Genomic DNA, 27,375 nt, shown 5'->3' with positions numbered 1-27,375 from the left:
CAAAGCGCTTCTGGAGAGGGGGAGTCACGACCACCACCCAGCGCCCCCCCTCACCCCCACCCCGCGGCTGCCGGCGGGGGGTGGGGGGCTCGGCCTCGACTGTGAGTCTGAGCGCATCATCTCATCTCATCTCGTCCCATCGATAGGCGGGACCGACAGGGGCGTTCCGGCGCCCCTGGACCAGCAGGGGCTTTATTCTAGAGTCACCGGCGCGTGGCTGCGCTGTTCTTTCGCGTCGGTAGGTGAAACCCCAGCGGCTTCATTGGCTCCTGGATTTAAACCCCGCCCGGCTTTTCTGCCCGCTCCCGCTGCCGCTGGGCCAGACCGCCCAGCCCCGCACGTCCCAGCCCCGCTCGCAGGGAGCCCGGGGCCGCCGCTGCTATTGTGTGGATGCCGCGCGTGTCCTCTCTTGTCTTCCAGAGATGGCTAACCGGGGCCCGAGCTACGGCTTAAGCCGAGAGGTGCAGGAGAAGATCGAGCAGAAGTACGACGCGGACCTGGAGAACAAGCTGGTGGACTGGATCATCCTGCAGTGCGCCGAGGACATAGAGCACCCGCCCCCCGGCCGGGCCCATTTTCAGCAATGGTTAATGGACGGGACGGTAAGGCCGCAGCGGTCTGGCTTGCCGGGGCAGTGGGCTGGGATAGCCCTCCAGGGCTTTCTCTTCCAAGGCGAGGCTGCGGGAGGGGCTGCGGCTGCCAATCTCTGGTCTCCCGGGGTGGGTACGGGCATGCCTTTATTCCTCAGGGTTGAGGAGCCGGGCTCCCGCACAGTTCCCCTAGCTGGCTTAGAGGATTCTGCGCCCACCGGATACGGGGCAGCTTCCTTTGGAGTTGTTGCCAAATTAGAAGCCTTTTTGCTTTTTCCAGTGGGACTAGAGATAAGGATTTCCCTTCCCTGTCTCCAGCTTTTCGGTCCCTCAGCTCTTGGAGGGTTATTTCCCCTCCCCGCCCAGGAAATGGGTTAGTTACAAAGTACAACAAAGGAAGGGGTCAGGGAGACTAAACACCTTCCCATCCTTCCCTTCTGCCTGGGAGCCCTGCTGCCTGGGGTTCCCGAATGTCTGTTGAATGCATGGGTTCTCGAGAGACTGAAGGGAATCCTTATTTGAAAACTGCTTTTCTGATCAGAGGCTCTGGTGTGTTTGGGGGCTGGGGAGTGCTGATTCCCACAAGCCCCGCTTTTCCCTGCAGGCTGTGATTTACTGTTACGTAACAGCTGCTCCCCGCTTCTGCCGGGTTGCCCAGGACTTGGGTTAGGGGTAACTAGGAGGATGGTACCCGGTTCAGTTATTTTATACATCGTTGGCACATACAGGATGAATTATTGAAGCCTGATTCTGATCTGCCTTTTGATAGAAGACATAGTATTAGATTTTATTATTTGACCTCCCCTCCCTCCCTTGAAAGTCTGCAATCACGGTCTCATCACCACACATTTTTCCCTATTTTGTAAACATTCTTTCCCTCCTCCAGAGGAAGGAGGGGAGGAGCGAGGAGGGAAGGGGATTCCTAGGCTACAGGACCTGCTAGAGTCTGGAGCAGCTCAGGGAGTGAGGCCGCCTGGGTCTTTGGGATTTGGCGTGGGAACTCAGCCACCCAGCCCTGAGCCAGTGCCTTCCTAGGGTGCAAGGCTTGCTCCAGCCCAAACCTCTAAGCTGCGCCCTGTAGGGCCTGGATTCACTTGCGTCGGTGATGGGATATGTACAAAAGGAAACCCTGATTTTGTCTCCCCTTTCTCCTTTCAGGTCCTGTGCAAGCTGATAAACAGTCTATACCCACCAGGACAGGAGCCCATTCCCAAGATCTCTGAGTCAAAGATGGCTTTTAAGCAGATGGAGCAAATCTCCCAGTTCCTAAAAGCTGCAGAGATCTATGGCGTCAGGACCACAGACATTTTTCAGACGGTGGATCTGTGGGAAGGTAAACAGCCCTTGGGCCTTTGGGATTGCCCCCCTCCCCCTCTACTTTGTCCTTCTCTTTGTGAAACCTGCCCCCAGTGTTCTTCCCTAGGCCTGTGTGTGCCCCTGTGGCGGGGAGCATGGGGGGGGGGGTGGGGTTATTCGCTTTGGGGACCCAGGGGCACTGTTAGCCTACCCCTTTGTGATGATCTATTGAAAAGAGTCCCCTCCTCTGAGGGAACACACACCCCGAGGACATGGCAGGGACCTCAGGAAACTAGGGCCAAAATGGTGACATGGATGCCGTTTGTTCCTGTGACCCCTCCCACAACGTACTCTTGCAGAACAAATGGTAGCTCCTGGAAGAGAAGAGGGGTGGTAAGCATGCTTCTGACTCACCAGCGGCAGGCTTCCAGACAAAGCCGCCAGGCGCAGTTGTGTCATTCAATCTGAGAAAGCAAGAGCACCCCGACCTTTTACTAAACTGTTGTCAGAGGGCTTGGGGACTCACCTTCCAGATATATATTCCGCTCAGGAAGTGTGACACATGATTCTTTCTTTCACATTTGTGACTTGACTGAAGGAGTCTTATGAGGAATAAAAATCAAATCCCATTTCTGGACATATTTAACCAACCACCGTTATCAGGGAAAATGTTGTGACTGGAGACAGTGTCTGAGAATTTGAGACCCATGGTTATAGGGCCTCGTGTCCCCCTTGAGCCCAAATGTGTGTGCCCCTCCGTGCAACTGTCTTATGCGAAGCCAGCCAGGCTCTGGAGATACAGAGCCTTGTGCTCGCTGGCCCTAGGTCTTATCAGTGGTTCTACCCATAGGACACCCAGTGCAGTGGTATTTCCTGTGTCTTTCACAATCCAGTTATTAGAATCCCAAGACCCCCATCAGGTTACCTGTGTTTGCCATTATGGAGCAACTCAGATATCCGGTCCTTTGGGACTGGAGTGGGACTTTGGGAATGCTCACCTCCACGTCCTCATGGATGTCACAGGTGAGGCTTGGTTTCTGCTCTTTAGATCAAAATGAGGATGATTTTTCCAGCAATAAAGGTAGTGGTGCCTGTGGACAGATTCCCATGCAGGAAGCAGGTGCAAGGCCTTTACTGTGTATTGCCAATCAGTCCTCCTACAATTCTATGGGGTGTTGTTAATTTTCCCATTTCCTAGAAGACGATGCTGAAGCTTGCCTGTAATTACTTGTTCCACCATATGGCCAGGAACTAGCAGCAGAGCAGGGACTCAAAGCTGGTCTCTCTGGTGCTGGGAGGATAGGGCCTCAACCCGCAAGCCATGCCATGCTCTGACCGTCTCTGTCTCCTTCACCTGCACCAGGAGCAGGTTGTTGAGTCCCAGCAGTGACTGAGGAAGACGGACATGAGCGGGTGGAGTCAGGGGTCTGTGGGACAGAAGGATGGAGCCCCCGCACTAGGCATTTCTTGTGAATAGAAGAGTGAGCCCCCCAGGTACAGAAAGTGTGTAGGAAGAGGAAGAAAGTGGGAGGTCTGTGGGAGACGGGGACCCCAAGTGTGCGTCACTGTCTTTACGTGACTGAGGCTGTCTTGCTTGCCTTTGCACCTTTATCCAAGACCACGCAGGGAAACTTTACCTCCAGGAGGGGCTGGCAGTGAAGAGAAGGTTCGAGGGAGCACTGGATCCCTGAGTACAAAGCAGGGGGCGGTCTACACTGCCGGCCCCAGCCCTGTATGTTCATACTTCTGAAGGGAAAGGGAGGCCGAGAAGCAAGAGGGAGACTGACTGTGGCAGCCGAAGGTAGGGTAGTGGACAGGCGGCCTCCAGGCCAGGTTAATGCTGCTAGAAAACAGGAGATGAGGCAGACACTCAGGAGTCTCATCCCTGGGGGGAAAATGTATGGACCTCAAGAGGCAAAGAAGGGGACTCCCTCTGAGGTGTTGTGGCTGACCTGGTATGTAGGTAGGCATGGCTGTCAATAGGAAAGTGGATGCTTAGGGGTGTCCAAATGGCCTCTGGCAGCCCCCTCCATGGGGCACTGAGGACTGAGGTTCAGGAAGAGGCCTAAGCATTATAGGGGATGTTCAGGATCACTGACAGAGGCTCAGGCCAGGGCTGGTTACTGTACCATTGGGCGAGGGGTGGCAAGGCAGGTGGCTCTGGGCAGAGAAGGGAGGGGCAGAGCTGCCTCGAGAAAAGCCAGGGTGAGACCCGTCGGTCAGCAGAGTGGACCGAGGGATGAGACTGGGTCCTTTCTGCCTGAGCCCGCTGTGGCTCATGTTTGGGCAGGAGCAACCGGAGGGCTGGCATATGTCTGCGTGCCTACGAGGGTGTGCGTGTTTATATATACAGCTATTGAATTAGCCGTTTGCTTAGCTCCCTGCCACATTTTCCCAGCATTCTGCTGGTGGTTTTCAGTTTATTGCTATTCACCCCTGATTCCATGCCCTGTGGCTGTGGTGACTGTGGCTGCCACCAGTCCAGCGCTCTTCGGCTGGGGACTTCTTTTCCTCCTCTGCCTCCTGCTCCCCGTCTGTTGCACTTGGCCACCCAGTGACTCCATGGGGCTCTGATGTTGTAGATGAATAAAGCCGCAGGAGCCCAGGCTTGCCAAGTGCCTTCTCATTTGGGGTTCTGTTTTTTAGAGAGGCAGGGGCCCCGGATGGACCCATTGTCCTGGAACCCCTTTTAGAGGCACAGTCGAATGTTTGAAATGGACTTGGGAGCTACCAGAATAAAAGGTTCAGGGCTTTGAAAAGGACCCCAAGGCTGAATGGCCCAGAAAACAACCCAAGCACAGGGATATTAGAGACAAAGCTACTAAGGTTCCCCTGGGAGGAAGCTGGGGGTGAGCCATCCCTTTCAGGGCTGGGGAAGAAGCGAGGGCTGAGGGCCGCTTAGAGGACGGGAGAAGTCGTTCTCTTGGATGATGGAAGGTCAATGCCTGGCAGGTTCCGGATTTGCCACGGGCACCCGGAAGGGGTGTCTCAGCTGCCCATGACTCAGGAGAGCAACGTCAGTGTCTTTCCTGTGGAGGGAAAGTGAGAAGGAGAAAAGGGAGGAGCAGGAAAAGGAGGTGTGTGAGAGAGACAGAGACAGAGAGAGAATGAGAGAGAACATGTGAGAGCTAGGGAATGTGCTGGTCAGAAAGACTCAAAGGAAACTTACCCTGGAAGCTGGTAGAATACAGATTTCTGAGTCAGAAATTAGACTGCCTCATTCACATCTCAACTCCACCACCTCTCAGTGAACTTTTCCAAGCTTCGACTTTCTCAGCTGTAAAATGGGGTAATAGTGTCTATTTCACAGGGTTGACATGAGTATGGAATGGGGTGATGCATTATAAAGTACTTAGCGTAGTGGCTGGTGATCGTTGAACATAATATATGGTGGCAGTGTGAAAATGACTATTGTCAGGGTGCCTGGGTGGCTCAGTGGGTTAAAGCCTCTGCCTTCGGCTCAGGTCATGATCCCAGGGTCATGGGATCGAGTCCCGCATCAGGCTCTCTGCTCAGCGGGGAGGCTGCTTCCCTCTCTCTGCCTGCCTTTCTGCCTACTGGTGATCTCTCTGTCAAATTTAAAAAAAAAAAAAAAAAACTTTAAAAAAAAAGAAAGAAAATACTGTTGTCATTGGCCTGTTCTTTTGTAGGAGAAATGGACAATGAGGGCGGGAGGAGCAAGGCTAGAAAGGCGCATGTTCTGTCTTGGAACAGATGGTTCGGGAATGGTTTCAGGCAGAAGCTGGTGGGGTTGCCTGGATGACATTTTCTCTCTGTCATCGGTGGTGTCTTCACTGCATCGGCCATTCTCCATCACGGAGGAGCTGGCTTTGCACGTCTCCTTTTTGTCTTTTTTCCATCTCGTGGTCATTACTCTCCTGATGTCTTTCCATGCAGTATGTGGCTTTGCCAATTCCAGACCCCAGAGATCTTTTTTTTTTTTTTTAAAGATTTTATTTATTTATTTGACAGACAGAGATCACAAGTAGGCAGAGAGGCAGGCAGAGAGAGAGAGGAAAGCAGGCTCCTTGCTAAGCAGAGAGCCCAATGCGGGGCTCAATCCCAGGACCCTGGGATCATGACCTGAGCCGAAGGCAGAGGCTTTAACCCACTGAGCCACCCAGGTGCCCCAAGACCCCAGAGATCTTTGTGGAAAGAGCATGGGTTTGGAGTCAGGCAGATGGGTTGAAACTACTTCTACATCCCAGCTTTGTCAACTTGTTTAAGTGCTTCGCTTCTGAGAGTCTCAGTTTCCTTCTCTGTAAGTAGGTCTAGTGTCTTCTTGTAAGGACTAAATGTGTAAAATGCCTAGCACAATGCCTGGCTAATAGACACCCAATACATGTTGGCTTCCTTCCCCTATTACAAGCCCACTAGCAACTAACCTTTTGGTTTCTTGGCATCACCACAGGGTGAGCAAGCCTTAGGCAGGGAGAATTCTAGAATGCCCGAGCAGGCAAGACTCAAAGATCAATGCAGTCTGATGACTTTTCTCAGCTGTCCTACTGACAAGGGTCCTGGATGTGTGGTTCTGCCCTGGCTCCCTGTTCCCCTTCCATGCTGACAATAAGAGTTAGGGAGGAGTGTGGTGTATATTGGGGGTAGGACTGCCTGGAATGTCCACATATACTCCCCAGGGAGGTGCTGCTGTGTGTGTCATTCCTTCACAGCAAGAGCTATGAGATTTCACCAAACTTGAGAGACATTTTGGGATCTTATAAGGTACCTGTAGTGACCCGAGTCATCCCACATGCCTGTTGCGAGCAGCTTCCTTTTCCGTCGGAACAGCCGCCAGCGCCGCTCCCACAAGCGCTGCTCGTGATCCTGTTTGGCAGGGTTTTCCTTCAGCAGTGGTTCCCAGCCTCCGGGGCCCATCAGAATCACCTGGCAGGCTTAGGAAAACACAGCCCCAGAATTTCTGAGGCATTAAATCTGGGGTAAGACCCAGGAATTTGGATTTCATACCAATTCATAGGTGATGCTATTTCTGCTGGCCTGGGAACCCCACTTTGAGAACCACCGCCTGACAGGGTGTCCCCAGGAAGGCAAGCAACAAAAATGTATAAAACTCACAGAGCAGGCTCATTCTGTTCTCTGACATTTCTCCTTTGACCTCTACCTTGAGTAGAGAACTGGGGTCATGCCTAAGTTATTACTTAGGGAAATAAGAAATGGTTCCAGAAAGATGAAAAAGGTCAGTATTTCAGGAATAACAAAGATTCCAGGAATAACAAAATTAAAAATAAAAAGAAAAGAAAAGAAAAGAAAAAAAATGGAAGTAGCTCTGAAGCAAAGAGTTTGGACTCTAAACTGTAAAAAAACCTTTCAGTATTGAAAGTAGAATGTCCAGTCTGATTTCATCCACCCAAATGACCTTTCTCTGGTCATTTTTATTTCTCTTTCACCCTTCCAATTATTTTTCTTCCCAAAGACATACATAAGATATCATGAAAGTAATAAACAAAATTCAAGAGAGAAAAAATCCTTGTTTAAGTATCACTGGTGATGGGACGCCTGGGTGGTTCAGTTAAGCATCCAACTCTTTTTTTTTTTTTTTTTTTAAGATTTTATTTATTTATTTGACAGATAAAGATCACAAATCGGCAGAGAGGCAGGCAGAGAGAGAGAGGGGGAAGCAGGCTTGAGCCCGATGTGGGACTTGATCTCAGCGTTTTGATCTGGCAACGAGGACTCTTCTAGCCTCCTCTTGTGGGAGGGGCTGATATGAGAGCTGGAATTGTGGAAAATGAGACAGTGGTGCAGCACAGTAGCCTCCCTCATCTCAGCTGGCCAGCCTCTCCTCAGAGAGTCTCCACATCTGGGTGTGCCCTTTCTCCTGCCTTATCACAAAATTTGTTTCCCCAGGTGTGGTCTTGCCCTCCTGACTATGAAATGATAACCTCTGAGGGCCAGGGCCAAGGGTGCTGTATTGTCAGGTCCCTGCCCACCCCCAACTGGGATTTTTTTTTTTTTTTAACCCAGTGTGGGGCTTGAACTTGAGACCCTGAGATAAAGACCTAAGCTGAGATCAAGACCTGAGCTGAGATCAAGAGTTGGATGCTGGGGCACCTGGGTAGCTCAGTGGTTAAACCCTCTGCCTTCAGCTCAGGTCATGATCTCAGGGTCCTGGGATCGAGCCCCACATCGGGCTCTCTGCTCAGCGGGGAGCCTGCTTCCCCCTCTCTCTCTGCCTGCCTTCTGCCTACTTGTGATCTCTCTCTGTCTATCAAATAAATAGATAAAAATCTTTAAACAAACAAACAAACAAACAAAAACGCTGAGATGTTCGTGGACCTGGTGCCTCCTACTCCCTGTGTCACTTCCCCTTTTAATGACCAGTGGTCTCATTTTTAGGTCACCACCAAGGACTCAGCATCTAGAAAATCCCCAGCACTTTTAAGACCGTTCTTTTTTTTCTTGGAAGAAAAGCCTTCAGCAGTGGTTTTCAAGTTGTCTTGCCAAATATCTTTGGTAGCTCTCAGGGAGCAAAGAGATTGCGTGGTGCCAGGATTCTGAGCTGGTTCCCGACTTCGATCAGAGCCCTTATAATTATTGACTTTACCATTTGATTTTGTGGAAGATAGCTCTGAAGGAGGAGTTATTGCTTAAAAAATGTTACATAGTAACTTACCATGTGCCAGACATGACGATGTTTTTTAAAAACCGGAAAACTAGGGCGCCTGGGTGGCTCAGTGGGTTAAGCCTCTGCCTTCAGCTCAGGTCATGATCTCAGGGTCCTGGGATCGAGTCCCGCATCAGGGTCTCTGCTCAGCAGGGAGCCTGCTTCCCCTCTCACTCTGCCTACTTGTGATCTCTCTCTCTCTCTCTCTGTCAAATAAATAAAAAATAATATCTTAAAAAAAAAAAAGGAAAACCAAAGTGCCAGGGCAGGGGTGCCTATCCATCTGGCTGTATCAGAATCATCCCAGGAGATTGCTCTAGAATCTGAAATGTTAAGAACAGTCTAGTTTGAGAGTCATCATGTTTCTCAAACTTACCCGATGGTATACACTGCCTAGGGAGATGATTAAAAATATGAAATTCCAGAGCTTCCACCCCATGCCTGCCGAATTTCCCATCTCTCAGGGGAGTGATGTCAAAATTCATATTTTTTTTTTAAAGATTTTATTTATTTATTTGACAGAGAGAAATCACAAGTAGATGGAGAGGCAGGCAGAGAGAGAGAGGGGGGGGGGGAAGCAGGCTCCCTGCTGAGCAGAGAGCCCGATGCGGGACTCAATCCCAGGACCCTGAGATCATGACCTGAGCCGAAGGCAGCGGCTTAACGCACTGAGCCACCCAGGCGCCCCAAAATTCATATTTTTGAGGAGATCTCCCCCACAGCATCTCATAAGTAGTCCAAGAGGCTTGGAAAAACTCCTGAAGTGTCATGTTCTAGGCAGGTGGTGACAAGATTCACAGATGTTCCTTGACCTCATTGTTCCTCTAGACATTGAGTATGTGACCCCAAGTTACAGAAAGTCTTTGCAAATGACCCCTTCTCTCCAGCAGCATGGGATCTGGAATTCTGAACTGATAAGAGACAGGAGGCTAGAAAAAGACCCTCAGGCCATTCCACCAATCCGAAATGCTGGAGCTTCTCATAAGGAACGTCTGTTAGAAAGCCAACCAGACACGTCAGGAAAGCCAGCTAGACAAGGTAGAGAGGCAGATTTCTGTTCATAGTGTTACTTAGAATCTTGGCAATGAGGAACTTGACTGGCATGCTGATGGGGGACTCTACCCCCGCCAACTCTTCCTCTTGCTATAACCTTATTTGAGTTGAGACCTGGAGAAATTGTTCCAGACAAAAACACTGAAAGACTTTACCAAGGGTCGGTACCCTTGCGCTAATAGGGACCAAGGACTGTGACCCAGTTTTGTCCCCCTGTGCATTCCCTCTAGCCTTGGCACTGAAGCAGCCACTGCCACCCCTTCAGATCATCTCTGATCACCGAGGAACGTGGCACCCCAACCAGCCTGTGATGGGGACCCATGGGAGATGGTGGCCTGGTGGACTGTTTGCGGACTTTGCATTCTGACACCTGAGCCAGAGTCAGGCTCTGGTTTACTTGCTGAGTGACTGGGCATGTTCACTAACCTCCCTGAATTAGGTTTCCCATCCCTATGCCGGAGGCAATAATATCCATTCCATTGGGTTGATGTCATGTATAATAATTTATAGCAAATCTCTCTCTTTGGGAACTTTCTTAAGAAAAACTTCTCCAGGGCACCTGGGTGGCTCAGTGGGTTAAAACCTCTGCCTTCGACTCAGGTCATGATCTCAGGGTCCTGGGATTGAGCCCTACATCGGACTCTGTTCAGTGGGGAGTCTGCCTCCCCCTCTCCTTCTCTGCCTGCCTCTCTGCCTACTTGTAATCTCTGTCAAACTAAAAAAAGAAAGAAAGAAAGAAAAAGAAAAACTTCTCCAGCGTGTCCCTGTCAAATGCAGAACTCCTCCTCTAGCTTCTTCTGCCCCATTCATGTCGTTGCTCCCTCTGCCACTCTCCAGGGTGAGGGTGGGTGGGCTACCGGATGTCTTACCATTGTCCCCAACATTTTTCCCTCTTTCCTGCCTGGGTCCATGCTGTATGCACACCAGCTAGTGACTCGGGAAGGGGGCTGGGTGTGTGGACTAACACCGCTCGCGGCTGTGCCCGTGGCCGCGGGGTCGTATCTGTGGCTGACTTGCTGGGTGTCAGGCTGCACAGTGCCCCAGCGCCAGGGCCCAGCAGACCTGCTCTTTCCATCCAGCAGGAACAGACATCCTGTGTGCTCCTTGTACAGAGCCGAGCTAAGTGCTTCAGGAACTAACCTTCTTGAATCTCCCTGTGTTTAATCATTGTTCTAGGCTCGCTTCACTGGCTCGCTATTTAAAAAGCAGACCCTCTCCCTATCTCTTTCCAGAGTGATGCTTCAGAATATTATCACTACAGCTCTAGTCAAAAAAAAGGATCGCATTACACAGTGATGACTAGAGAAAAGCTTTTTATCTGTGGAGAGAAGTCACTCTCATAACCACCTCCGGGCTTGCTCTCGTGTCTCACTGTTCCCCGTGCCCTCCTCTGCCCATCTGCTGCCACACGCTCTGACCTCACCACCCCACCCCCACCTCCAGCCGCTCCTTACACCCGGGGACTCTCCTCTGACAGCTCTGCCTCCGGCAGCTGTCTGCCAACCGCCCCGGCCTCAGAATCCCGGAAATCGCCCTGTGGTTAATGGGGTGGAGAAGAAAAGTGAGGGAAGGAGGATCTGCTGTCTCTCCTCATGGAATAGATGCACATCCTGAATGGAGCCTCCTCTGTGGGCCTTAATGGTTTGTTTCATGAGAGTTTTACTCCGGTCTTGCTCTCTGTCTGCCTCTCCCCTGTAATTCTGTATTCCCTGGTGACCGAGCTGCAGCAGCCCGGCTGGAAAGACCACAGATGGTTCACTCAGTGCAAAGTGGGCCTTTTTTTTTTTTTTTTTTAAAGATTTATTTATTTGAGAGTGAGAGGGGGTGAGTGCATGAATGGAGGAGAGAGCAGAGGGAGTGGATCTCAAGCAGACTCGCTGCTTGCATGGAGCCTGAGATCTCGACCTGAGCCGAGACTGAACATCAAAGGCTTCACAGACTGAGCCCCCCCAGGGGCTCCCAAGGAGGGCCTTCTAGTATTTCTTTCTTTCTTTTCTTTTAAAGATTTTAGTTATTTGGTGGTTCAGTGGGTTAAGCCTCTGCCTTCAGCTCAGGTCATAATCTCAGGGTCCCGGAATCGAGTCCCGCATCAGGCTCTCTGCTAGGCAGAGAGCCTACTTCCTCCCCCCTCTCTGTCTGCCTCTCTGCCTACTTGTGATCTCTCTCTCTCTGTGTCAAATTAAAAAAAAAAAAATTTTTTTAAAAGGGATTTTATTTATTTGACAGAGGGAGAGAGAGAGATCACAAGCTTTCATAGCTTGACCCGCCCCCCTACCTGCCCTGCTGAAGGCTGCTCTCCTTTCTAACTAACCCTGTGCCTTAAGCTTTGCTCTCCACACTCCACAGATCTGGTTCTCAGTTGGCACTGACCGCACGGTAGCATCTTTCCCAGTCCAGGGCCTGGCAGTCAGCTGGAAGGGAGAAAAGGTGGAAAGACGGGAGGAACAGGCGGACTTATAGGGCCAGTGGCCTTCTCTGTGGGTTCAGGGCCTCTGGGCTCCTCAGATAACCGTATTCCTTCTCCCACTGTGTGAAGGGGGACAACACACACACACATCTCTCTCTCTCTCACACACACACACACACACACGCCCCACAAGCCAGCTATGTATCATCTCCGTTGAGGTCCTTCCAGGCTGCACAAAGTAAAGGGCCTCTCGGTTGTGTCACATCGAGCGCTTTCTGTGTTGCTTGGCTTTCCTTCGCGTGCGCGTCTCCAGCCCGAGCCAAGTGAGTCCTCCATGGGAGGCACGTGGGTGACTTTAGACCCGGTTAACCCAGAGAAGGTGAAAGAGAGGAGCCACGTAGGGTTTGGCGCATTTAAGTCATCCAAAACAACTTCTTTCTAGTTTCCTCCCCGCAGCCCCTTTCAGTCCTGAGGAAAATCTTCTTCTTTGGACCAGCTTGCAAGCCTAGCCACAGGCTTTCCCCTTGCCACAGGCTCTAGAACCCACAGAGGCGAGGGCCTCTGCCTAGGGCAGGACCTCCCTGTGTCTGAACAGAGAGGAGTTTGGAATGTTTTACTCATATGGCAACTGTGAAAGGATGAGAAACTGGGCAAGTCACACAGAGAGTAGGAAGGTGATTTTTTGATCCCTCCTGGGAAGTTCTGCTACAGTTATCGTCGGGGCTTGGAGAAGGGTTTGCTGTCCCCCTCCCTGGGATGGGGATTGCCGACAGCCTCCTTCAGAACTTCCTTTCTAGAGGGCCAGCCCCATCCTTCCAGATTCCTCAGCCCTGACACAGGCTTGGCCTTCATTTCTCTGTTGGCTTGCAGGGAAGGACATGGCAGCCGTGCAGAGGACCCTGATGGCTCTCGGCAGTGTCGCGGTCACTAAGGATGATGGCTGTTATCGGGGAGAGCCATCCTGGTTTCACAGGTGAGTATCACTTCCTGCCTCTTTGTACCCCGCTGACCCCCAGCAGAGGAAGATCCTACCAGAGAGAGCATCTGAAGCCTCAGAGATTGTTAAGACATAAAGTCCTTAGGGGCAAGCACTCCTGGTCCCCCAGCTGATTCCTGAGAGTGAGGAAAGACCCATGCTGCCATGAGGCCAACAGCCCACCCAGGGCAGACTTGGTTGAGTGTTTCCTGCTAGATACTGGGACCCTCGGGCTTGGGCCATGCTCTTTCTCAAGAGGCCGAGTAGGACTGGCTGGCTTTTCTCAGAGCTCTGAACTTGGTTTTATTATGATCTAAGAAGCCCCAAGTCAACTCATTTATCTATTTATCTATTATCTATCATTTATTCTTGCTCTCGATGAAGGGAGAATGTGTCCTGGTTTGTGCCTGTTGTCCCAGTGAGCTTATTGATAATGGTCACTTTCACTTTCAAGGGCGGCCTGGTCTGGATAACGTCTTATGTGGTCATGTCAGTAAAGGATTTATTTTGCGGCTGTTGTTGCTATTTTCAGGGGTGGGGGGAAGCAAGCGACATAAGCGTGATGAGGACAAAAGAGCACTTTGTAGAAGATAAATGACCCTTCATTTCCCTACTCCCTCCTTCTTCTTCTAGACAGTTATAAAAAAGTACAAGTTTAAATGAATCTGGTCCAAAAACCTCCTAGATACTGGCCAGTGGAAACTCTGGTTTTAGTCCCCACTTTGTTAGTGACATACCATGGTTTGTATGACCCACAAAACCAAAATTACCTACTATCTGGCTCTTTACTGAAGCTTGCTGACCTCTGGTGAAGAGTACGAAGCATTTCCTCCTTGACTCCTAGATCCTGTGGCTCTAAAACGGGAGCATGAATACCTGGACCGACACAGGGAAAGGTGGATTGGGATTAATGACCTGCTTTGTAAGAAGGGCTGTTGGTAATTTGCACAAGGGCTTGAGATAACTGTGATAGAGTGGGTGACAGGAAAGTTATCTGAGAGTGAAGTCTTCAAGGAGGTACCCCTAATTCTTTCATGCAAATTCTAAAAGATCATCTGGGTTCTAAGGAATAGAGAGCTCATGTATCATGCAGCGTACTTGGAGTAGGCACGTAGCTCATGATAGGACCACGGCCAGGGTAGGAGCATAGCCCAGGGTAGGACCATAGCCCAGGGTAGGACCATAGTCCAGGGTAGGTCCATAGCCCAAGGTAGGACCATAGCCCAGGGTAGGAGCATAGCCCAGAGTAGGAGCATAGTTGCTATCAGTACTGTAGCTCAGTACAAGGCTTACTATTCTATTTGGTGATCTTGTGTTCTAGCCAGTGACTGACAACACCCCCCCCCCCACCGCCACCCCAACCCCGGGCCATTGTAACTGCATTTCCTGGAAAGGGTTTGAAGACTGTCAGAATGACCTGATTCCCCTTACTTCCTCTGCCCAGGAAAGCTCAGCAGAATCGGAGAGGATTTTCAGAGGAGCAGCTTCGCCAGGGACAGAACGTAATTGGCCTGCAGATGGGCAGCAACAAGGGAGCCTCCCAGGCAGGCATGACCGGCTACGGGATGCCCAGGCAGATCATGTAAGATGCCGCCTCCAGCCTCCCAGGAGAGAGGACGAATGTTCCACACCACAGTCTCTGTGATAAAGAAGTAGTTAGTCACCTTCTCTTTCTCGAAGCCTCCTGTTCCTGGTTTTTGCAAGTGCCGCATTTCAGCTGCAAACCCGCGTTGCCCACTGCTGCCACCTTGCGTTCATGTAGAACTATGCAAAGACTCCGCCTCCTCTTCCTGAGCTCCTCCTTGGCCCCAAAGTCACCTTTTGTCTGATTATTTATTTATTTATTTGCCAAAAAATGCCCCCTCCTCAACTTACTAGAACACACCTAATAAACAAATTAGTCTTGTGGCTTCAAACGTAAACTTCGTTCTTCGGGGCAGCGTCTCGGCAGGCGGGGCTGGCTTTCATTCGCTCACGGGGCCCGCAGGATGGAATGGAGTCGAAGCCGTTAGGTGGGAGCTTTGAGGAAGCCCTAAGAAGGTTGTGTTGTTTATCTTGGCAATGGCAGGAGACGTCTAGGGCGTTTAGGGATAGTGTTGCCCACTCTGACAGTCTACAGCCATGAGTTCAAGAACAAGCTCTTTGATCCCCTGGGCCAAATTTCCTATCTTGTGCTTAAGATGCTAGAATCTGAGCAGCGGGTGGGGGAGGGGTTGGGGTAGGGAAGTGGGGGGATGGGAAGTTTGCGAGGGAAGGGGGGACATGGGAATGAGCGAACCCAAACCCCAAATTTTTAAGGGCTCGCATATGGATGCCCACGAAGTATTTGCTGGATGGGTGGTTTTATCAAATGGATGGGTGATTGTTGAAGGAAAGAGCAGTTGTCACTTCCCAACCAGTAATCTTCCCCCAGCAGCGAGACCCTGGCTCTGATGCCCACACTGATACAGTGTTTTCAGAAGCCAGGAGTTAGAGGCCCGTGTTGATTGTTGCCTTACCCTCATTTAGAGGATCTAAATCCCTAAAACGGTTGGATATTGCCTAAGGCTGAGCTTTAGCGAAGATGGGATAGGTTCTACAGATTCTGTCAGCCATATAAAAATTAAGAAGGCTAATAAGCCTTGGGACCACCCAACTTAATCTTATTCTTTCTTACCAGCAGAAGCAAGAAAAAAAAGTCATGCATTTAGTAAGAAAAGAAATAAGGCGTCATATCCATATAATGCATTGTTAATTAACAAGGAAAGACAAAAACAAAGGAAACTGTAGATATTGTCACCCTCTAATGGTTTGGGGTGTGGCTTTCCAACTGTGTTCTCTGCAGTTCTAGGCTTCCATACAGATTGCTATGGGATCCCCATGAGGGGGCAGCACTGCTTATAAGAGGCAAAAATCCTGGGTCTCCATTCCTTCTTCAGTAAGAGCATCATGGATCTTCTCTATTTTATATATTAGGATTCAGCATAAGATTTTTAAAGACTTTAAATATTATCAAAACAAAACAAAACAAGAATCAGTAAAGGAAATGAGCCTGAGTCTCCTAAAGGGGCTAATGTGTCCTGTAGGAGCCCTGTTGACTGTAACAGCCACTGGAAAGACATCACATGAACATGGCAGCTGAACACTTACCTCGAAGTCGCCACAAAAGCAAGAGAGGAAGGTTGATGAAAACCAAAAAACTGAAATAAAACTGGGAGGGAATTCCTGGAGAGAGATGGAAGGTGGTCAGGTCCCTGTCTGGGATTGAGAGTGGGAGCGGGGACATAGGTTTACAAGGGGGCTGCCAGGCTTTGCCTCTTCGGTTCCCCGCACCACCCTGGGCTACCGCTGCTGTGCCAGAGACACGTAGAGGCAGGAAAATAACAGAAATCAGCTCAGAGCCTGAACAAAGTAGCCTACCAAATCTAGGGCAGTGAGTGAGGAGCCTGGGATAACACTGACTGGACTTTCAGGCACCCAGGTATTTCCTCCTCTCAGCGTGAGCACCCCAGCGGCCTCAGGCTCCCACCTCTGAGTCTCTTTGCATGATGACAGCCTGGAGATGAGGCTGTTAACAAAAATTGATGCCTAGGGGGAGGAGGTGGACTGGAGGGGTAGGAGTTAACAGAGCCCAGTTTGTAATTCCAAAGACCACCTGCCTCAACACAGTATTTCCAGCTCCTGAGAGTCCCCAGAAGCAATCCAAACTGGGGCCTGAGGCATAAGGCATTTTCCCCATTTCCTAACTTTGTATTTGTAATCAAGGTAGCAATTTACTTAAGGGCAACTCACGGGCAGCATCCAGAAGACTCCTGAGGAACAAAAGTACCATCTGCCTTCAAAAGACACACCTGATCGCTGTTACCCCAAGAAGCAGAATCCATAGACCAGACAGAAGAATCATTTAAAAGTAGTCTAATAAGTATACTAAAAATGATAAGCGAAAATATCGGAAACATGAAGCAATAACCCACCATGAAGAAAAATCAACTGGGGATATAGAACATAAAAAAATAAATGAAATAATGGGGCGCCTGGGAGGCTCCATCTGTTAAACGGCTGCTTTTGGCTCAGGTCTTGCTCGCCAGGTCCTGGGTTCCAGCCCAAGTCATGCCAGGCTCCATGCTCAGTGGGGAGTCTGCTTCTCCCTCTTCTTCTGCCCTACCTGCCCGGACCCCTCCCCCCCCCCCCCCACCCCGCTCCTGCACATGAACTTGCTCTCTACAAATAAACAAAATCTTTAAAAAAAAGTGAAATAAAGATTGAGAGTAGAATGGATAAAATGAACAAGCTAATAAGTTGGAATATCAAAACAAGGCATTCTCAAAAAGATAGGCACAAATAAATGGTAAACACAGAAGAAGTTAAGTGATATGGATAAAAATCATGTAATTGGAATCTTAGAAGGAAAGGAAAAAGATCAATATAGGTGAGGAAAACTCTTAAGAAATGTTTTTGAGAATTTTCTTGAAATTAAAAAAAAGGGGGGGTACTTAAAGACTCAGTTTTAAAAGACAAAGATACCAAAAATAAATGATAGGACTCCTCAGTGGGAAACATTATAGTAAAATGTATAGCCACTAAGAATAAATACAAAACTCTCAAAGGTTTTAAAAAGTAAAAGCCCATTACATATGGGGGGGGAATGTCATATCAACACTGAACTTCTCAACAGTAACCTGGAGACATAAGGTGATATTTTCGAGGAGCTGAAGGGAAAAAAGAAAACATTGAACACGTAATTTTCTACATAGCAACTAATTTTTTAAGCCCAAAAATGGAGCAAAAAGATTTAACAAAGACCACCTGAAAACACAATTGCATTAAGTATTTCAATTAGAAAAATATCTTACCAGGAAAACACTATTTGATATTTGAAATGAGGAGAAGTTCATGAGAAAACCAGGACTAAACAACAGAGAGAGAAAAAAGTTTTTTCTTTCTTTTTCTTTGTTTCTTTGTTTCTTTCTTTTTCTTTAATTTTATTTTTTCAGTGTTCCAAGATTCATTGTTTATGCACCACACCCAGTGCTCCATGCAATATGTGCCCTCCTTAAAGAAAAAACTTATTTATAACAATCCAGGAAAGGAGAAAGAAGAGGAAAGTGTCCTGTTTGGAGGAAATATAGAGATATTGATAAATTTAAGAAATTGTTAGGAAAAGACAAATATATTGAGTCTAACTCACTTCATGAAGCTGATTTAACACTGATTCCAGAACCCAACAAGAATAAGAAAATTACATGCTGATTCCACTTGGATATGGATATGAAAAATTCTATATGAAATAATATCTAACCAACTCTAGCAGTGAATTTTAAAAATCTGTTAGAATGAACCTTTTTCTCTCTTTTTAAGAGAACTTCTTTTAAAAAATATTTTATTTATTTGTTTGACAGAGAAAGAGATCACAAGTAGGCAGGTGCAGGTGGGGGTGGGGGAGGGAAGCAGGCTCCCTACTGAGCAGAGAGCCCAATGTGGGGCTAATTCCAGGATCCTGAGATCATGACCTGAGCTGAAGGCAGAGGCTTAACCTACTGAGCCACCCAGGTGCCCCCTTTTAAAATATTTTAACTGGGGGATGGGCTTTCTGGGGACCTATCCCTGACTAGCCCTGAGTAGAAACTTGAACTCATGTTCCATTCCTTGCCTTTTCCTCTTCTAAAATCATAGAGAGATCACCTATTCCAAGCCCTGAGTTTTATGTATAATAATACTAGAGACCAAAAGTGAAATGACTTCTCCTTCATCATTTGGCTAATTAATCTTTAGAAGCTTCTTTAGAAGCTTCCAGAGAAGTACTCGTTCATTTTTATTACTTAGCATTTCTGCTAATCCTAATTCTTCCTAAGCTTTATTAAGTCATGTCTTAACGTAGCATTCTATTCTTTTCCTTCATTTATGTACTCAGAAACTGTCCTGGGAATTAGCAAAAGCCACCTATGTGCTGAAGGTATGGAAATGACTAGAAAACCATTCCTGCCATCAATCAACAAGAATTTACTGAGTCCCTAATATATTTATGGAATTGTATAACAAATTAGGGAGATAATGAAATACAACCATGGCTTTTACTTGGATTACTTTGTAGTCCAGTTGAACAAACAGAATCACTCTGTAGCTCCTTGTATCCATTGCTTGTTTAAGGGCCAAATGAGAGCCATGTTCACTTGGCCTCTCTGAATGAAAATTCTCTGGGCTGAGCTGGCCTGGGAATGTTTGCCAGAGGAGACTGAATCCAGGAACCTCTGCCTTGTGCCATCCTGGGAATGTATGGGCTTCCTTATCATTTGCCACAATCTGCCTACACCCCACAGCGTTAAAATAATGAGGAACGGGCTTGCATTTCCAGACACAGCCTTGCTGGGTGTCCTTGAACAGGGTCATGGTGGGTACCCACCACCTCAGAGCCTAATTCCATCTTAGACCTCCAGGAGACTGAGCTAAAGGTCTGGATCTTAAAAGAAGGCATCAAAATTGTTTGTTCTCAAGTTATTTTTCAAAAGACTAATTCGGTCAGCTTTGTCAGAGTTCCCCTTGATGTGGATTCTGTAGAACTTTCCTTGGTGATGGTTTCAAGTCCATCACTGGATCAAGACAAGGAGTTTCTTGGCTTCACACATCAGTTTCTACCCAGGAGCCAAGATCAAGTCTCCTGGTGATCCTGGAAATAAAAAGATTTACTAATGGCTAGTGACATCTGCAGTGTTGTGCCTGCTTGCAGTGTGACCATATGTCCCATTTCTGGTTGTCTAATATGTCAGACACAGAAAGATGACTTCAGAAAATGTCTGACTCCAGGCAGACAGACTAGGCCAGAGTTGTCTGCTTTTCCGATCACCCCTCCCACCAACAACAGCGACTAAGGCTGGTCTTACGTCAGAGGAAATGCAAAGCTCAATTTTCATAAAGCCTTGTTTTTGTTTTGTGCTTTTATTTCTATGCGTGCTGTCATTTTAGTTATCCTTTACAGAAAGCTTTAATGACATAATAGATTGCTGCATTATTGTTGATGATAAATGTAATTGCCGTCGCCTCGAAACTGCTCATCTCACCAGTCATTAAAATGAAAATAATTCTGTTGACTATGAATCTTTCACTGCTATGGTAACAAGAAGCACAGAGTAACTTCTGGTAGCAATACTGGCAGAAATGAGCACAACATTCTTGCAAGTGGTTTTATATGCCTGGTTCGCCTGGATGGTTCGAAAGCTAACTGTCCCCATTCAGTCAGCCTCTTGAATGATGCAGAGTCAAGGTCATCTTTCACATGAGTTTGGTAATGCCCTCATGGTACGTGAATGAGGAGTAAGCTTCAGGTCACTATCTCCCCTGAAGAAGGATTAGTGTGGCCATTTCCCTATGCTCTCATCAGCATTATCACTTAAAAAATATGGGCACGAATGTCTTGAAAGACACCATCTGCGAATTAAGATGTTAGTGGAACCTGGTGTTCTTCCTGAGCAGCTGCAAAAGAGTTTTAAGATTGCTGGGTCTTAACCCCAAATCCCAACATTCTTCATCTCTGCCAAAGAGCACATTAAATCCATGAGCTGTTCATGCTTGTTACTGACTCTGACGTATGCAGGGTTGGTAAGACAGAAGAGTCAACTGGTTAAAAAAAATAATAATTAAGGCAAAATATCAGACCAGAACAGAAATTATTACTTCTAGAATTCAACTTGAATGTCTTAGGCAAGAGGACGAAAGCAAAATATGGTTAATTTGTCATTCAGCAAAATCAAAGATCTGATGTGGCTATCAGCCTATTATATACTCACAAAATAAATATGTCAACTTTTATGGCCCTGAGCAGAGAATGCAAAGCTATTTTGAAGAGCAAGGATAAATTTCACTATGGTTCAACTGGGTTTAGAGCGATTATTGCTCTATTGACCTTTATTTTAATGAAACAGATATTGAATTGCCTTCTATCGGATAAAATTAAAGATCCATGCTGGTTCCACATTCTTGGATCAATAATTCTTTGGGAGAACACTGCATCAGTCTTAGGATGGAATGAGCTTGGCTCCCAGAGACTGCAAAATGAGAAAGTCTGCCTGAGAAGAAATCCTGTTTCAAAACAACTGAAGGAAAAAAATAATGAGCTAAGGGAATTTCATTTGAAAGGTATTTATTGAGCACCTACTAAGTGTCAGGCACTCTGTATAATTCATCTCTTCAAATGCATATAACAGTCCTGCAAGGGGAGTGTTTACATAGTTTTCCAGATAAGAAAAGTGAGGATCAGAAGGACTGCCAAGTTCTCATAGCTAGTTATGGGGAAACTAGAAATTTGATCTCTGAATATGATGATTCCAGAGTTTTATGAATTCCATTATACTAAGCTGCTTTCCACATTTGAGACACACTGCTGGGCTCTGGGAGATACACAGGTGAAGACTTGCCCCCCCACCCCCGCCCGCGTTCAACCAGCATTTTATCTTCCCGGAGTAGGTACTCACAGCTGTAATTCAGGAAAACACAAATATGTACAATTTTCTGGACCCAGCTCAAAAGATGTGTTTAATTTCTTCCTGAATTCAGAGTGCTCTGGTGTATAGAGGAGCAACCAATACTTAATATAGATTGTCTTACATGTGAGCGTTGAACATACAACTAACTCTTCATTAGGATTATTCCTGCAAAGCTATATCAATGTTACGTAGATTTTCCCTTTTCTTTGGAATCGTTTAATTAAGGCCAGGATTAGACTAAGGTGAGTGAGGCTCTCCTCTGGGGCAGAATATTTTATTTTTGAGAAGCAAACTAGTCTGTAATACACCTAGCCCTGTGTGGCAAAAAGAAATAATTCTAGGGAAACTAGGTATTTGACAATGTTGTATTCCTTAATCCATGATAATTAGTAGATGCTCTTAATTACTAATTAATTAACACATTAGCCAAGATTTTCTGAGCGCTTACTATATGTCAAGTCTCATGCTGCCCTTGGGCTTTTTCTAAGAAGGGAGACTGCCTCAGCCGACCTGAGTTCATCACTGGGAGAGTCAGGCACTGGCGCCCCCTACTGGCGCAGCCCTGCCTCACGGCCTCTGGATTACCGCCTGATACCAGCCCAGGTGACAGAGTCCAGCCTCTCCTGGGTTTGGTAAGTCGCTAATTTCTGCAGTGAGGCTGAGGCACCTGTACCGAGGCACCTGACAGCTGCGGATAACTGGCATTTGGCGCTGTCAAGGACTTCTGGTAACATTCACCTGTGAAAGAAGTGCAAAGATACCATGGAATCTTTCTGGAGCACATTGATGTAGCAAATGATCACTTAGCAGAGACATCCACTCATATGCCCTTTATGCTTGACGGGAAAGGGAGAGGATGGCAACAATCGTCCTCAACAAGTCAGAGGCACTTAGCCTGTTGGGGAAAGACAATAAAACTCTGTTGGCACCTCTTGCCTCTTGATGCTAGGTCCAAGGATATCCCCAACCATGCTTTACTTTTTAAAGATTTTTTAAAATTTATTTGACAGAGAGAGAGAGAAAAAACACAAGCAGAGAAAGGGGCAGACGGAGAGAGAGAAGCAGCCCCCGCCCAACCCCCTGCAGAGCAGGGAACCTGAGACGGGACTCAATCCCAGGACCCTGGGATCATGACCTGAGCCAAAGGCAAATGCCCAACCAACTAAGCCAACCAGGTGCCACCAACCATATTTTTAAAATTAATTAACTAACTAATTAATTATTTTTAATGTTTCAGAAAAAAGTTATATGTTCATATAAAAAAGAGATAAAGCAAATGTGACTTAACTCTGAAAATTGGTGACTTTTTTTTTTAATGTTCTGTTAGACACCATGTAGTACATCATTGCCAACCATGTTTTAGAACTCTAAAGTGAGATCAGGCTCAGTGGGACAGCCCAGGAGAGACACTGATGAATAAACCCCTCCCTGAGATCCCTTGAGGCTTTAGGTAAACCTTAATCAAATAGAAATACCAGTGGAAATGAGTAAAAAAGAATTTAGCAACCACTGTAACAGAAACCACACACAGCTATGTACTGGCTGGAATGAAACCTACAGCAGGTTCGTAATTGCAAAAAGAAGGGGAGAAACACCTGCTTCCGCGCTCTATAACTTTCCCCGATTAGGATAGGAAATGTTGGAAAGCCAAACTGTGTTTTAGGAGAAAAGGCCTAAGTCAATTTGGAAATATCAGGCTATGAAAATCAGAAGGCTCTCTTGTATTAGGGGGTGGTGGAGGGTAGGATTGTTGCTTTACCACATCACTAATGTGTTTATTTGGATGTTAGCTGTGCTCCCAAGCCTCTGATCTTTGACAGAAATGACCCGACCATATGCTGAGATATTTCTTTGTTTGTCATTTGTAAATTACATCAAGGCCATCGGGGCTTCTAATTGGGAATGATTTAGGATAATGAGCAAGTAGTTGAATGGGATTTATTTCAGATTCCAGAACATGCACATAGCCTCTGGGAAAGCTGGTAGGACACGCTGGAGTTCAGAGTGCTGCACAGCGTGACAAAGGAAATTGGTGGGGAAATGTTACTTTGCGGAATGGTGTAAGGCTTGACTCTGTTATGAAGAGAGATGTTCTCCAGGCCCAGTCATGCCAGGGGATACACCTTTAAAGTGATTTTGTTGCTCTTGTCTTTTTGTTTTCTCCTCCTCTTGTTTTTGTTCTTCCTTTTTCTCCAAGCCTTCCTGCGTCAAGTTCATTTTGGTTTCTCTGTTTTAGTTCAGTCTATCATATGTTGTTTTCATGTTTTATCACTTCTGTCATTTCCCCAATCCTAGTCTTTCAATCTGATTAATCTGAGTTATAAAGTTGGTTTCAAACAAAGTATCCCTTTATAATCTAGTGATCTTTGCATAATTTCCAAAGTCAATACTTTTTAGCTGGGGCAGATTCATTCCTTCATCAAGCGCTGAGCCGATTCAGCATCTACAGGGAACCAGATGTTCGACCAAGTCAAAACAGGGATCGCTTTCTGTACAAAAGCTTTTTACCAACGTGGGTCAGTCTGAGCCCTCTAGGTGTATCTGGTTAGGGCTGAATTGTAGATCACTTCTGGTCTAGTTTATTCAAGTGCTCTTCAGCCCAACTCTGTTTTTACTGAATTGAGTGCAAGGGTGGAGGTGGCACCTGCTACTTGCCTTCTATGCCAGGGGCTCAGAACGTTTCTCAGGTTGGATGGATGACTTGGCCCTACCTTCAGACCCTCGGATGCACCAGGCTTGCCATTTGATAGAAGGTTGACACTTTAAAAATATTTGCGTGCATTGAATTGATGTGTTGGGTCAGTCGTGGGCTCCCAAGGACCACTGCTGAATCCAGCGGAGAAGTGTTTCTCCTTCAATCCAGGTCACTGCACACTATCTCCCTAGCCTGTCAGTCAGCACGTAGCACAGGGACTTCTGTTCCCAGGAAGGGAATAGAAACCTCTTCACTTTCACACGGCTTAGGATAAGAAGCACCAACCTCTGTCTGGCGTTGTGATTTGATCATGTGCTCTGGAATTGAAGGGAGGGGCTCTGTAGCAGAACTTCTGTGCCAGTAAAGGCATCAGGGAGATGGATGGAGGTTCAGTCGCCCAGACTTTATCTTGCATCCCAGCTTTCTTCATCATTGTCTTTCAAAACCAGTGGCTTGTCTAGAGTCTTTAACCCCAAAAATGATAATTCCACACCACCCCCAACATTTTATCAAGAAAAGCTTCAAACATATAACAGAAAAAATTCAGTACTGTAAATACATATACACACACACCTGGAGTAAACCATTAACATTTGCTATACTTGCTTTATCGTATAGCTCTCCATCTAGAGTGGATCGTTTTTTAACAATCTTTTCTCTTATACAATGAAAATCATTACAGTAATAATCACAAAATAACACGAATAATAATAACTAGAAAAAACTGAAAAATTGTACTCACTATCATAATTATGATAGTAAAAAATAAAGTCAATAAGAATCGCATATAAATATTATATACAAATTTTTACACTTTGCAGTTTATACCCTATATGCCCGTTTTATTATTTTTAAAAGATTTTATTTATTTATTTAGTTGACAGAGAGAGAGAGAGAGAGAGAGAGAGTACAACTAAGGAAGCAGCAGGAAGAGGGAGAAGCAGATTCCCACTGAACAGAGAGCCTGACTTGGGGCTCGATCCCAGGACTCCAAGATCATGACCTGAACCGAAGGCAGACACCCAACTGACTGAGCCACGCAGGCGCCCTTGTATGCCTCTTCTAAATTTGCAATGTAAATGTACTCCCAATGGTCACATGGATTAACAAAAATGAAATATTGAAGTTACATTTCTTCATCTTTGTCATGGTACTCTTGTTGCTTATGCTACACCTTTTTACTGTACAAATGCTTTAAATGCAGGAATATGCAGCTCCATAGGGTTTGTCGGAGACCCAGGATTCTGCGCCGAGTAAATTCAAATGAATCCAGACCATTAGAAACTTACTCCTGAAAGAAGCATGTGTCACAGAGTCTTGACTTCGAGACCAGCTGTACATGGGAGTCTCTCAGTTAACATCCATGTGTCATTCATTATTTACTGAAAGATGAGAATAAAAATGAGCTCATTTGAAGCTTGTATATACGTATTTTTAAAACTCATTTTAGTAACAGGTGGCAATTGTTTCAAACTTATCCCAGTCAGAGCTTTTTTCAGGGAGGAGTATTTATTATTTAGACATTGTTTAGAATTGCTGGTATACGGTAATACTATAAAGCAGACGTTGGTTGGCTTTCTGCTTGTTTTAAAATCCTGTGCATGGAGCGTAGCCTCCTGTGATTTGCTATCCCTTCCCAGTCATGGCGATGTCAAAGAGAAAATAGAGCAGCTGGACACCCAGGGAAAGGCTCCGAAGACAGGTTTTATTCAGGGCCATTGCAAGAGAGACAGAGACTGCAGGACAGGATGTAGCCCAACTCCAGACACAGCAAAGACAGCGGGTGATTTGTGGTTAGTGAGCAGAGTAAGGGGCCAGTGGGTGGAAAATCACTGAGAAGACATCAGGGTAGGGAGATTCTCACTGAAGGCAGGCCAAGGATTCACACGTCAAGGGTGGGGGATGAGGACCTTGATCGGGTATCAAGGGTGATCAGATGTCAAGGTTGTGGGGCAGAAGGAATTCTCACTAAACTCACAGCAGCGTTCTTGCTACAGCTGGGCTGGGTAGACTGAGGATAGGGCCAAGGGATGAGGCCTCGTCAACAAGAGGGCTCAGAGGAGCCTGTCTCAGGGCTGATTTTCAAAGAGAGAGTCTTTGTCAGTGGCCACTGCTGAGGCCATGGAGCTTACTTACTTACACAGGTGGACGGAGTAGTTCTAGAAATAAGGGAAATAATACAGAAAAGAGGGACAATTAAACAGAGCTTTATTTTTGGATTTCCCCATCTTATAAAGCCTAAAGCATTATTAGTTATTTCATCAGTGTTATTAATAAATTACAAAGCCAGGAAATGAATTAGCACATGACATAGTTTGTGTGTCATTCTGTCCTCACCTGACTAACATTTGACCACTTTCTGTCGGCAGTTTCTCGTGTGCTTTCTTAAAAATGGCCCTTGAGTGAGGCCGGAGATTGTGTCCGGAGCAGTGCTTCTCATCTAAAGGGCCATTGATCTGCTTTCCATTAATGCTTTGTGCTCACAGGAAAGCCTGTTTGTGTCACAGGGACGAGCTATGAAACGCGTGAGCAAGCCTGGCCTTTTCCTCCCCTGCCTGCTAAGGACAGCGCCCCTCTTGATTCCCCACTTCCCACCCTTGAGCCTAATTCAGGCTGGTGTGGGCAGGAATGAGGGAGACGAGGGCAGGGCCTTCTCACCAGAAAAGGCCCATGTTGACAGAGGACTGCAGGACCGGGGAGAAAAAAAGAAAAATTCCCCTTGAATGGGGATTTTCAGAGCCTGTAGCTGCACGGTCACGAGCAGAGTCAGAGAGCGAGGCTTCTGGAACCTTCCAGGATCCAAGCAGGAGAAATGGGGCTGTGGAGATTTCTAAAGAACAGGATCTCTTAGTAAATTCTTTAGAAGATACCGGTAAAAAAAATTTTTTTAAACATTTGATTTAACTTTTCATCTCTTATTACTTTTAAAACTGAGAGGCAATATTTTAAAGACTTGTAAATATTTTCAGATTGTTGCAGGTGTCCCTGAGATGATCTTGCTTTGAGGCTCTGCTCTGAGGGCCTGACTGGTAAGGAGTTATGTCAAGAAGCCTATGGTTTGGGGTGCCAAGTTGGGGTGCGAGGTCCCTTTAACGCTCACTATATAGTAATGAGGGAGCTTCAGTTTCTGAACTGGACGGGTGGAGGTAAATTGATTCCTTCCCTCTGAAAGCTAGCCTGAACGCAGCCACCCATTCTCAAGAGAGAATGTGAGAGGATAAAAACTAGCTTTGAGACCCCACTGTGCTCACACAGGGAAAACCTAACAATGGACAAAGAA

General features: G+C 46.9%; 1 protein-coding gene across 1 annotated transcript; it reads left to right on the top strand.

Moving 5' to 3' along the window:
• Window positions 1–265: 265 nt before the first annotated feature.
• TAGLN3 (transgelin 3) lies at window positions 266–14,860 on the top strand. The gene is made up of 4 exons (XM_059164155.1): window positions 266–602; window positions 1,749–1,923; window positions 12,839–12,941; window positions 14,389–14,860. The coding sequence occupies exons 1-4, from the start codon at window positions 423–425 to the stop codon at window positions 14,528–14,530; spliced, it is 600 nt and encodes a 199-aa protein (XP_059020138.1). The 5' UTR covers window positions 266–422; the 3' UTR covers window positions 14,531–14,860.
• The last annotated feature ends 12,515 nt before the right edge of the window (window positions 14,861–27,375 follow it).

The sequence above is a fragment of the Mustela lutreola genome, chromosome 2 (genome assembly GCF_030435805.1).
Source record: "Mustela lutreola isolate mMusLut2 chromosome 2, mMusLut2.pri, whole genome shotgun sequence".
Taxonomy (NCBI): Eukaryota; Metazoa; Chordata; class Mammalia; order Carnivora; family Mustelidae; genus Mustela; species Mustela lutreola.
The sequence above is the reverse complement of the archived record's forward strand: the minus strand, read 5'-3'. Positions and strand labels throughout refer to the sequence as shown.